Here is a 12,652-nt window from a genome sequence, read left to right as displayed (position 1 = left end):
CCAGCAGGAGGAAAGGGGAGCGAGCTCCAAAGGCTCTTTACCTGTCGGAATTCCAGCCGAGCCTGCAGACTTTTCCTGGGCTGCTGGGGCTGCTGGTGCAGTGCTGAGTGGAGCCCAGGATGGAGATATTTCGGGAGCTTTAGTCCTATTAACAAATCCTTCCCTCCCGGCCTCTTGTTGCACCTGGCAGGTGCCCCTGGTTGCCGGGATTGTCCCAGCCGCTCTTCCCTGGCCGAGGAGGAGCCACTGGGACAGTCCCTGGGCACGGAGAGGGCCCGGCAGAGCCCGAGGGGCTCCGTGCCGGGAGTGGCAGCCCCCTCCCCACCCCGCCGCCTCCGCTTTTCCCTGTGCGAAGCCTTTTCCGCAGCCTCTGCCGCGCCGGGGATGGGGGGACCTGAGTCACCCCCGCCCCGTTGCTCCTGGCGACAGGGCCCGTTGCCATGGAGCTCGGCTCCCCATTGGCTGCCGGGCAGCCAATGAGCGAATTGCTCGCCAGAGCATCACTGGTACCCGGCGGGAGGGCGGTGGTGGTGGGTGGTGGGTGCTGCTGCCCCCAAACTCCGGCACAGGGGGACAGTGGGTGCTGGGGACAGCATGGGATGATCTGGGTTGGGAGGGAGCGTAAAGGCCGTTCCATCCCAGCCCTGCCACGGGGACACGGCCCTGTTGAGTGTCCCGTGGAGCGAGTCTGGGAAAGCCAAGGGAAATGGAGGGGAGGGAGGCAGGAGTCTTGTCTTGGAAGCCAGGTGGGAATGCTGCAGCACTGACGCTGCTTCCCGTGGCCGTGGCTTGGGTAGGTGCTGGGAAGGTGAAACCCGCCTGGAATCGTGGAATATCCTGATTTGCAAGGGACCCCAGCGATCACTGAGTCCAACTCTTGGTCCTGCACAGATACCCCAGCAATCCCACCCTGTTCCTGAGAGCGTTGTCCAAACACTCCTGGAGCTCTGGCAGCCTTGGGGCCGTGCCCATTCCCTGGGGAGCCTGGTCAGTGCCCCAGCACCCTCTGGGGGAAAACCTTTCCCTGATAACCACCCTAAGCATCTCCTGACACAGCTCCAGCCGTTCCCTCAAGTCCTGGGTCAGTGGAGAGCAGAGATTGGCACTTGTGAGGAAGCTGCAGATGGGGATGAACAAGCCAAGTGCCCTCAGCTGCTCCTTGTGTGGCCCTTCCGGACCCTTCCCTATCTCCATGTCCTTCTTTTGGATGCTCTCCAATAGCTTTAGATCCTTCTCATATTGTGGCACCCAAAACTGCCCCCACAGAACTTGAGGTGAGGCTGCCCCAAAGCAGAGCAGGACAATCCCCTCCTTCAGCACCTGTTTCCTTAGCCCTGAAACCTGAGAGGGAGAGGCTGAGGCACCTCAGATCCTTCCATCCCCGTCTCAGGCCCCTCCATCCCCGTCTCAGACCCCTCCATCCCCGTCTCAGGCCCCTCCATCCCCGTCTCAGACCCCTCCATCCCCGTCTCAGACCCTTCCATCCCCACCTCAGATCCTTCCATCCCCACCTCAGATCCCTCCGTCCCTGTCTCAGACCCCTCCATCCCTGTCTCAGACCCCTCCATCCCCATCTCAGACCCCTCCATCCCCATCTCAGACCCTTACATCCCCACCTCAGATCCCTCCATCCCCACCTCAGACCCCTCCATCCCCACCTCAGATCCCTCCATCCTGCTGCACCACCAGAGCCGTGTGTGGGCAGCTGCACCCGGCAGCCGTATGTCTCCTTTGCACCCTCATTTAGCTCAGGAGCGGGTCTGTTCCCTCAGAAACAAGGCCAGGAAGAGAGTTTATTTAGCAGGAGCTTCCTGCCGTTTCCAGATTTGCTGCCGGATCCATCTGAACTGGAAATGCAGAACTTTCTTGCTTTTATTCCCTGCCCAACCAGGAGCTGCTGCTGCTGCTGCTGCTGCATTCCCAGGGCTCGGCAGCTGTGAACTGCAGGTGGCAAGAAGGCAGCAGAGGTGGAATTCCATGTTCCTTTCTGGAGTGAGGAGGAGGATGTAAATGTGTCCCGACTCCCTGGCCCTTGGCCAGCATTCCCAGTGTGCCCAGTCACTGCTGTCACTGGCCCAGTTGCTTTGCCAATCCCCATCCCCAAACCAAAACAGCAACAGCACCTCACCCACCTCCTCCCTTCCACCTTCTCCCACCTTTGCTCCCGTTCTCTTTCCTGACACAGATTTTGTGTTGCATCTGTGTGATTTCTTTCTCTCTCCCAAGGCCCAGCTCAATCCCACCCACCCCCTCCCCGAGTCCTCTGAACTTCCACGCTCTCCGCAAGCCCTGTCTGTCACCGTCACTCGTGTCTGCCACCCCCTCGCTGCATCCCACGGCTGCCCGAGGGAGCGGGGCTGATTCATTCATCCCGCAAGGAATCCTCCTCTGGAAAGCAGCAGTGCACAGATCTTCCCTGGATTCTGTATGCAGGGAAACGTCCCGGAGGCTGGCTGGCAGGGACGGAAGCTGTAACAGGAGGGGGCAGCTGATAAATGTCAGTTCTGTGGCTCTGAGTTGTCTTTTCTGGGAAATCTGATAATATTCCCCGTGTGATGCTGAAGTTACATTGCAGCACGATAGAAAAAAATCCTGTTATCCTTCTTAAATTTGGCTGAGGTGTTTGGCTTGGGGGGAAAAGCTTGTTAGAGGGTGGGTGGTGCAAAGGGAATGAGCTGTACAAAACCTACTCCTTTATTTGAGTGTCATGTGTGCAGTTCCGGTGCTGCCTCCTTCCTCCCTTCCCCAAATCTGCTCCAGATCCTCTCAGAATGTTTAAGCCCCCCGCCTGGGCATGAGCCTGGAGCAGTTTCCTACAGTGTGGAGTGTTTTGGGGTGAGGGGAGGCAGAGTTTACCACCTTCACCCCCTGCACAATCCTCCCACAAATGAGGCACATCAGGCAAAGCGTTCCCTTTTCCCTTCCTGACCTAATTCCTGTCGGAGCAGCGTGGGATTCCCTCGTGTGGGGCTCGTCACCCTGTACAGCATCCCTGGGAACACCACTCTGGATATCAGCCCACTGGGGGGAGGACAGGCCCTCGCAGCTGCAGGATGGATGCTTTCCCTGCACCTTTTTCCCACAAATTTTCTGGGATATTTCCCACCCACTTGAGGTGTCGCTTAGCCTTGAGTTGAGTAACTTTTCCCTTTCCTGGTTGTCCCATCTATGGCCCTGCACTGGCAGCAGCCTCACTCACTGCAGCCTTGAGCAGGTGGTGATGGAATGCAGGAAGCTGAGGTGGCCAAGCTGCCTCCGTGGGTCAGTCCTGTTCCAGTCTCCCACTGGATCTGGCATTTCCCACACGCCCTGGGGCACCTGCCCTCCGTGTCTTGGCAAATTTGTTACAAAGCCCCGTAAGAATCCATGGAATGGAGGCAGTTGCCTGCATTCTCCTGCTTTCTGTGTCTGGAAGTGATTCCAGTAACTGCATAAATGTCAAATACACCTTTTGTGCTCAGCAGCTCCACAAATTAAAGGGGAATAGTCTGGGAATATCAGCTGTCCCTGTGCAGAGTCGGTAGCCGATCAATCTCCGTGGGGTCTGGCTCTGTTTCAGCCACCTTCTGCCAAAGGAGTTGGAAATGAGTTGTTAAACATCAGATGTGTTTTCTGGTATGAGGGGTTTTGTTTGAGCCTCGCTCTGATTTAGGCTCCCCTTTTCTTTTTGGGAACTTGTCTCTCCAGAGGTGTTTCCCAGTGCCACATCCCTCCACAGCCACGTGGAGCTGGTTTAGTCCTTGCTCAGACTCCCAAGAGCTGCTCTGAGTGACCGGAATCATAAAATCATGGAATGGTTTGGGTTGGAAAAGACCTTAAAGCTCATCCCATCCCACCCTGACGTGGCAGGGACACCTCCCACTATCCTGGGGTGCTCCAAGCCCCGTCCAACCTGGCCTTGGGCACTTCCAGGGATCCAGGGGCAGCCACAGCTGCTCTGAGAAATCCATTTCAGGGCCTCCCCACCTTCCCAGGGAGGAATTCTTTCCCAATATCCCACCTAACCCTGCCCTCTGGCAGTGGGAAGCCATTCCCTGTGTCCTGGCACTCCAGTTCCTGATGAGCTCTAGGGGCAGGGCTGATGTTTTGATTCCAGATGATCAGTTTGGAATTAACACTTAATTTGATGAGTGGGTCCTGGTTGAGGCTCTCAGCACCCCAAAGCACAGGCACTGCCCTGTCCAGGCTCCACTCTAATCCAGAGGTGCTTCCAGGGGCTCTGGGGGCTGCCTGCTCCTTGCTAATCAAAGGGAAGCAATTAAATGCAACTTTAGCAGGAATTTTTGTCTTCATGTGTAATTCGAGTCCCACTTGTCCTGAAGTATCTGGCCAGAAGGAGACAGCAGGGTTGCCTTATCTCCCAGAGCATGTTTGGGATACAAGGCCATTTTCTCACTGAAGATTTGACTGACTCCAAAAAGATTGGGCTGGGATTTGGGGAAATGCAGATTTTTGGTGGTGGTTTGCCCTGAGGCAGAGCACAGCTCTGGCTGCTGGAATTTATTTCACCTGTGTGATGTTTGCTGGTTTAGAGCTGCCCTCAGTCTCTCTCTCCATCACTTACCTGCTTCGGGACCTCTGTCTACCTCAGGGACTTTGTCCAGCCCTGGTGCCTCCAAAATCCTGGTGAGAACCACAGAGCTCCTGCCAGATGCCCTTGAGCTGGGGCTGCACCCGGGGGATGAGTGGGGGGGGCTTGATCCGAGTGCTTGGGATTTGTGGGTTTGGGATCTGCCCACGAGGTGGGTTCCAAGGAAGTTTCAGCCTGCACGAGCAAGAGTTTGTGTCCAGAGAGAACATCTGTGCACCCCTGACCCCCCGTCCCTGTCCTGCCCCTTGTCCTGCAGGTGCCCGTCGCTGCGCCGGAGGGCTCTGAAGATGTCCAACAGCAACACGGCACAGGAGTCCCTGGAAATTATGAAGGAATCGGAAAAAAAAGTGGTTGAGGAATCTGTGAACAAAACCAAATATGTATCCAGGTCACCGAGCAAGGAGGAGGTGGAGAAGGATGGGGGGGAGGAGGTCAGCGTGCGCCAGGAATCTCAGGTGAGTGTGGGCAGGGAGAGCTGGGCCTTCACCTGCTGCTTCCCATCCCTTCCCAAAGGATCTGAGCCTGGGCCCCCTTTTCCATGCTGGGCAGCCTTTCCAGCCTGCTCCCTGCCTCTTTAGCTGAATCTGCGCTGGCCAGAGGGATTGAAATATTCCCTGAGCCTGGGAGTGGAATAACTGAAATATTCCCTGGGGACACTCGTGCTCTGTCCCCAGGTTCTGGTGCCAGGGCTGTCACCTCCCTCTTACTCCTTTCTTTGATCTGAGGATGAGTTAATGACTTCATGTCAAGTGAAGGCATCCAGGGAGAGCTTGGTTTCAGGAATGCTGCTTGACTATTGCTGCGCTTCAGTTAAAAATAGGACGGGAATGTTTTGGGATTTCATTTCAATAAGGAAAAAAAGCTCAGTGCAAGCATCATTTGCGGGTGCTGGGACTCATTCCCACCGCTCTGCTCTCCTGCCACCTGTGCTTGTGGCTCCTTGTGGAGCTTGAAGCAGTTCCCACCCTCAGCTGCCTGCTGGATTGCTGCTGCCATTCCAGCTCTGGGCTGGCACAGCTGCCAGATGTGCTCACAGCTGCATGGGCAGAGCCAGAGCTGTGCAGGGAGAGCCTGACCAGGCACTTGGGGATGGACTGGGGGAGATTTCTGGGCTCGGTGGCTCTCCAGACAGAGCAGCAGTGTCTCTGCCGTGATCCCCTTTTGTGTCCCAGGAATGGCAGAATTCCAGGTTAAGCCTCTTCCCTTCCCTTTTCTCTCTCCACAGAAGCGAACGTCAAGCCATGGACACGCCAGGAAAAGAGCCAAGGTAGGAGCTCTGCTGCCATCCCAAATTCTGAGCTGAGTCCTGATCCCAGCCTTGGGATGCTGCTCCTGAGCCTTTCCTGTCTCTGGAGGCCACGTGCAGCAGAGGATGGGCAGGACAGGGATTTCCGTGTGCTCCTTTCTAACAGGATAAAGGCTGGAATTGCTCTGTCTGAAAGTCAGGGAGTGCAGGAATTCAGGCAGGGAACTTCTCACCTAAAGTTTGGTTCAAAGGCTGAAGGAATAAAACAACTCCTTGTTCAGGGATTCCAAGTCATTGTATATCCCTGAACATTGTGGGGAATATCCCTCTTATTGAGCAGTTTAATTGGGAATGGCTGCACAAGTGCCTTGGGAGTGCAGCTGCAGGAATTCCAGGGTGTGTTTTGGCTGAGGTGTTGTAACCACTCTTTTTTTACCTTTTCCAGTCTAACTCAAAGCTTAAACTGGTCAGGAGTTTGGCTGTGTGTGAGGAATCCTCGGGCCCCTTCGTGGATGGGCTGCTGGAGTCTCAGGTAAGCCCAGAATGAGACAAATTTGGGAGTGTAGAAGCCCAGGAAATCCATGTTTTGCTAGAAATGATCCATGTCTTCTCTCCTGTGCCTTGGGGAGCCAAAAAATTCCCACAAGAGCTGGTTGAGACCTTCCCGTGGTGCTTTTCTCAGCCACCGGCATCTCCAGCTGTGGCTCAGGGAATGTCCGAGGGACTCCAACGTCCTTTGTTCCATCCCAGGACATCATCCAGCTGCACGTGAGCTGCCCCTCTGACAAGGAAGAGGAGAAATCCACGAAAGATGGGGTGGAGAAAGAAGAAAAAGACAAGAATAAAGAAAAAACACCAAGGAAGATGCTCTCTCGAGGTCAGCTGCTGGTTTGAACTGGGGCAGGTGCTGGTTTGAACTGGAGCCAGGTGCTGGTTTGAACTGGAGCCAGGTGCTGGTTTGAACTGGGGCAGGTGCTGGTTTGAAATGGGCAGGTGCTGGTTTGAACTGGGCAGGTGCTGATTTGAACTGGGCAGGTGCTGGTTTGAACTGGGGCAAGTGCTGGTTTGAACTGGGCAGGTGCTGGTTTGAACTGGGGCAGGTGCTGGTTTGAACTGGGGCAGGTGCTGGTTTGAACTGGAGCCAGCTGCTGGTTTGAACTGGGGCAGGTGGTGGTTTGAACTGGGCAGGTGCTGGTTTGAACAGGAGCAGGTGCTGGTTTGAACTGGGGCAGGTGCTGGTTTGAACTGGGCAGGTGCTGGTTTGAACTGGGGCAGGTGCTGGTTTGAACTGGAGCAGGTGCTGGTTTGAACTGGGGCAGGTGCTGGTTTGAACTGGGCAGGTGTTGGTTTGAACTGGAGCAGGTGCTGATTTGAGCTGGGCAGGTGCTGGTTTGAACTGGGGCAGGTGCTGATTTGAGCTGAGCAGGTGCTGGTTTGAACTGGGGCAGGTGCTGGTTTGAACTGGGCAGGTGCTGGTTTGAACTGGGGCAGGTGCTGGTTTGAACTGGGGCAGGTGCTGATTTGAGCTGGGCAGCTGCTGGTTTGAACTGGAGCAGCTGCTGGTTTGAACTGGGGCAGGTGCTGGTTTGAACTGGGGCAGGTGCTGGTTTGAGCTGGGCAGGTGCTGGTTTGAACTGGGGCAGGTGCTGGTTTGAACTGGGCAGGTGCTGGTTTGAGCTGGGCAGGTGCTGGTTTGAACTGGGCAGGTGCTGATTTGAACTGGGCAGGTGCTGGTTTGAACTGGGCAGGTGCTGGTTTGAACTGGGCAGGTGCTGCTCACCTGCTCTGGGAATGCTCTGGAGGTGGGGCAGCTGTTGGATGTGGGCTTGGTTGTCTCTGCTGCTGCTGGGCAGGACCGTGGGGTTGATAACATCAGGGAATCCTGGAATGGTTTGGGTGGGAAGGGAGCTGAAAGCTCATCCCATCCCATCCCATCCCATCCCACCCCATCCCATCCCACCCCACCCCATCCCATCCCCATCCCATCCCATTCCTGTCCCCATCCTCATCCCATCCCCACCCCACCCCATCCCATCCCATCCCATCCCATCCCATCCCATCCCATCCCATCCCATCCCATCCCATCCCATCCCACCCCACCCCATCCCATCCCCATCCCATCCCATCCCATCCCATCCCATTCCTGTCCCCATCCTCATCCCATCCCCACCCCATCCCATCCCATCCCATCCCATCCCACCCCACCCCACCCCACCCCACCCCATCCCATCCCATTCCCATCCCCATCCCCATTCCCATTCCCATCCCCATTCCCATCCCCATCCCCATCCCATCCCACCCCATCCCCATCCCATCCCATCCCATCCCATCCCCATCCCCATCCCATCCCATCCCATCCCACCCCATCCCATCCCACCCCACCCCATCCCATCCCCATCCCATCCCATCCCATCCCATCCCATTCCTGTCCCCATCCCATCCCATCCCCATCCCATCCCATCCCATCCCACCCCACCCCACCCCACCCCACCCCACCCCATCCCATCCCATCCCATCCCATCCCCATCCCCATCCCCATCCCCATCCCATCCCATCCCATCCCATCCCATCCCATCCCCTGCCATGGGCACGGACACCTTCCACCATCTCAGGGTGCTCCAAGCCCCAATGTCCAGCCTGGCCTTGGGCACTGCCAGGGATCCAGGGGCAGCCCCAGCTTCTCTGGGCACCCTGTGCCAGGGCCTGCCCACCCTCCCAGGGAGGAATTCCCTCCCAGTATCCCACCTAACCCTGCGCTGTGTCAGTGCCCTGTGTCCTGTCCCTCCATCCCTTGTCCCAAGTCCCTCTCCAGCTCTCCTGGAGCACCTTTAGGCCCTGGAAGGGACTCTTAAGGTCTCCCTGGAGCTTTCTCTTCTCCAGGTTGACACGTGCTCATCCCATCCCATCCCACCCCTGCCATGGCAGGGACAGCTCCCACTGTCCCAGGTTGCTCCAAGCCCCATCCAGCCTGACCTTGGACACTTCCAGAGATGGTTCATCCACATCCTTCCAGAGCAGAGCATGGAGAAAGGGAGGGAGGGATTCTCCAGGCTGACACATTCCCAACAGACTCAGATTCCTGAGGCATAAAAATGGCTGAAAGAGACACGTTGGATGTGGGGAAGAAATTCCACCCAAAATCCCCGTGGGGCAGCTCTGCACGGGTGCTGATTCAGTTTCATTGGTTTATTCTGCAATTATTTTTAAATTTAAAAGGCTGTGGGAAGAGGGGAAACACAGGCCAGCAGGGCTCTCTAGAGCCTGCAGCATTTAAGGATTGTAAGGCAGAAATTGCTTGGACCAAGGTGTGGAATATCCACCTGCAAGGACCTGCTGGGACAGCAAGGAGGGTCCGGAGGGTGGTCCAGGGGGTGGTCTTGGGGCCAAGGTGTCCTTCCACAAACCCATCCCATCAAACTCTGTCTGGAATCCTCCTAATGGGGCCTTGGAGTACCTTGTACTGGGTGTGCTGGTCCTGCTGTCCTGGGAAAAGGCTGCTTAATCCCTGGGTTAGACTGGGGAATGCAGGAACGTCATCCTCGTGCACACAGACACTGAGACACAGCCCTTTCCTCTCCCCTTCCTTCCTCCTCTCCCCTTCCTTCCTCCCTTCCCTTCCTTTTTCCCTTCCCTTCCCTTCCCTTCTCTTCCCTTCCCTTCCCTCTGTGGTAATTTGGGGGTTTTTTTTGTTAATTTGTTCTGCTGCCCTTGTTGTTTTTTTTCAGATTCCAGCCAGGAATATACAGACTCCACTGGAATAGATTTGCATGAATTTTTAGTAAATACACTGAAAAAAAACCCACGGTAGGTCCTGGTCAGTAAAACTTCTCCCTGAGGGGTCTGTGTGTCCCTGTCTTTGGGCATTCCTGTATCCTGGGGTATTGCAGCACCTCCAGACAGACCTGCAAGTGGTTTTGTGTTTTCCTCTTCGGAATTCCAGGAGTTACCAGAGCTGGGACGATGCAGAAACTAAAAGCACAACTGTAATTTTATATCCTGTTTAATTCCAAACATGGAATTGTGTTTGATGGAGAGAGAGAGGACAAATGATTTGATTGAATGCAAAGAAATAGTTCTGATTGCTTTAAACCCTTTTCTATAAATGATTGTCAAGTGTCAGCCCATAAAGGAGCTGCTGGGGGGACAATCAGTGGAATTGAGGGAAAGGCTGGCAAGGGAATAGCAAAGCTGGAATCTCCACCAGTGGAGCTTCCAGCAGAGCAGAGATTCAGGCTTTCCAAAGCCAAGCACTGTTAGCAAAACAACTTTACACTGGAAAAAATCTGGTGTTCAGTTTGGAATATTTGCAAAGCACGGAGTTCTTTAGCCCATTCTGTTACCGTGTGGAATCAGGTGTCACCTGCTCCAGGAGTCTGGGACTTGTTCTGCTGCAGGAGAGGGGTCGGGATCAGGAAATGCTGTTCCACTGTCCCTAAAGTGGCCTTTTCCTTTCTTTTTTCTTGGCAGGGATAGAATGATGCTGCTCAAGTTGGAACAGGAGATTCTGGAGTTCATTAGTGATAACAAGTAAGTGATCATCGAGTTTGTGTCAAGAAAAAGGGGTTTGTAATGCGGAGTTTGGGAATTCGGGCTCCCAGGGGAGAAGGGAACATTCTCGGGACACACTGGTGAGGAGACCTCTTCCCTTGTACATCCTGACGTGACCAACTGCTTGGAATTCCAACCCTTTCCTCCTCTTCCCAGCAATCAGTTCAAGAAGTTCCCCCAGATGACCTCGTACCACCGGATGCTGCTCCACCGGGTCGCGGCTTATTTTGGGATGGATCACAACGTGGATCAGACCGGGAAGGCTGTGATCATCAACAAGACCAGTAACACACGAATGTAAGGTCCCTTCCCTTCCCTTCCCTTCCCTTCCCTTCCCTTCCCTTCCCTTCCCTTCCCTTCCCTTCCCTTCCCTTCCCTTCCCTTCCCTTCCCTTCCCTTCCCTTCCCTTCCCTTCCCTTCCCTTCCCTTCCCTTCCCTTCCCTTCCCTTCCCTTCCCTTCCCTTCCCTTCCCTTCCCTTCCCTTCCCTTCCCTTCCCTTCCCTTCCCTTCCCTTCCCTTCCCTTCCCTTCCCTTCCCTTCCCTTCCCCCCTTTTCCCCCAGCCCAGGAATGCTCTGTAGCAGGATGGGTTCCACACCACATTTTTTGTTGCCTCATAAGCAGGGGAGATCCCTCTCTAGAAGAATCAGAGTCATGGAACGAAGGAATAGGGAAGAATCTTTTCCTTCCAGCCCTCCCTGGCTCACTGTAGTTCCTGGAGAAGGGACAGGAGCTCTCGATGCCATCAGCCAGAGCTGAAATTTCACATCATAAACATCTTGGTCTGTTCTGGGCCCGGTTTTCCCCTCCTAACAAGGCTTGGTTTCCCTGCAGCCCCGAGCAGAGGTTCTCCGAGCACATCAAGGATGAGAAGAACGCAGAGTTCCCGCAGAGGTTTATCCTGAAACGGGATGACACCAGCATGGATCGGGATGATAACCAGGTGAGGGGTGGCCGTGGGGCATCTGCAGCCTTTGGGAAAGTCAAATGTGACCGGTCACAAGGCAAGAACAACTCCAGAATTCTCTTGGGTTTCCTGAAGTAGCATTTCATAGAAGCTCCCACCCCACCCAAGCAGCAGCATCTGAATTTCGTGAAAACTTTTCCAAGTACTGTGGAAATGGATGAAGATTTGGCGTGGGTTCCATGGGTGTGCTTCTCCATACCCTCAAATCAGCCAGGGGCGAGGCCAGGTTTTAAGGTGGAGCCTTTTGCCAAGGTTTCCTTGGGAATACCCCTCAGCTGAGTGTTGCCAAGTGTCTTTCCCCTCTCTCTTCCCAGGGCATGCAGTGAGTCCTGCCTTTCCCCAGGCATCTCGGGGTCTTGTAGCTCCCATCTTCATAGAAACATGGAGTGGTTCGGGTTGGAAAAGACCTTAAAGCTCATCCAGTGCCACCCCTGCCATGGCAGGGACACCTTCCACTATCCCAGGGTGCTCCAAGCCCCATCCAACCTGGCCTTGGACATGCCCAGGGATCCAGGGGCAGCCCCAGCTTCTCTGGGCACCCTGTGCCAGGGCCTGCCCACCCTCCCAGGGAGGAATTCTTTCCCAATATCCCATCTAACCCCAGAGTCACATCACCCCAGCGCTGTCCTGTGCTCTGGGACCTGTTCCTGAATTCCAGTCAGGATGAGAAGCTGGTCACTGCAGTCAATCCCAGATTTTGGTTTCCCTGTGGTGGCACTCAAGGGTGCGGCTGCCCACGGAGCACAGAATCCCTGAGGGAGCAGGAGCGTTGGCACAAGCTCCAAAGGGTGACCTTCAGCTTTTCCCCCTGGGAACAGACTGCTGGGGATATTCCTGATCTCTGGCTCAGGCAGAGTTCAGGCAGGGTGGTTGTGCTCGGGGCAGGAGGTGGATGGATGTCCAGGAATGAACATCCTGGCACCTCTGGGAGGTTCATCCCTGGACTCGGGTGTCCTGAAGGTAGGTCCAAAGGCAGAGGCTGAATCACTGCATCCAGGCACCACCTAATCCACATCCCACCCAAAATTCCCAGCGGCTGACTGCTCCCGCTGGCAACTGCTGACCCCTGAGCTGTGTTTGTCCCTTCAGATCAGACTCCCCTTGCAGGATGGGAGAAGGAGCAAATCCATAGAAGAGCGAGAGGAGGAATATCAGCGGGTCAGGGAGCGGATATTTGCACGAGAGGTAAGTTTGGATCACTCACCTGCCAGGACCCTCCTGGAGCTTTGGGGCAGAAGGTGGCCTTGAATATGCTGAGAGGTCAGGTCTTGTTGTTGCCTTTTTGACCAATTTCCCAGAATT

At 55.3% G+C, this 12,652-nt stretch overlaps 1 protein-coding gene across 4 annotated transcripts in view; it reads left to right on the top strand.

Annotated features, from left to right (window-relative positions):
- R3HDM2 (R3H domain containing 2) overlaps positions 1-12,652 on the top strand; it is a 41,520-nt gene that overhangs the window by 14,575 nt on the left and 14,293 nt on the right. For 3 of the 4 annotated variants that reach the window (XM_032093876.1, XM_032093878.1, XM_032093875.1), the window contains exons 2-10: positions 4,848-5,046; positions 5,817-5,858; positions 6,283-6,369; positions 6,588-6,714; positions 9,563-9,641; positions 10,305-10,364; positions 10,542-10,682; positions 11,218-11,326; positions 12,440-12,535. In XM_032093876.1, coding sequence (XP_031949767.1) covers positions 4,879-5,046; positions 5,817-5,858; positions 6,283-6,369; positions 6,588-6,714; positions 9,563-9,641; positions 10,305-10,364; positions 10,542-10,682; positions 11,218-11,326; positions 12,440-12,535 — 909 coding nt within the window. In that variant the 5' untranslated portion in view covers positions 4,848-4,878. The remainder of the gene's footprint in view (positions 1-4,847; positions 5,047-5,816; positions 5,859-6,282; positions 6,370-6,587; positions 6,715-9,562; positions 9,642-10,304; positions 10,365-10,541; positions 10,683-11,217; positions 11,327-12,439; positions 12,536-12,652) is intronic. The other variant, XM_032093877.1, reaches the window with a different exon arrangement.

The sequence above is a fragment of the Corvus moneduloides genome, chromosome 30, assembly GCF_009650955.1.
Source record: "Corvus moneduloides isolate bCorMon1 chromosome 30, bCorMon1.pri, whole genome shotgun sequence".
Taxonomy (NCBI): Eukaryota; Metazoa; Chordata; class Aves; order Passeriformes; family Corvidae; genus Corvus; species Corvus moneduloides.
This window is presented reverse-complemented; position numbering and strand designations above follow the sequence as displayed.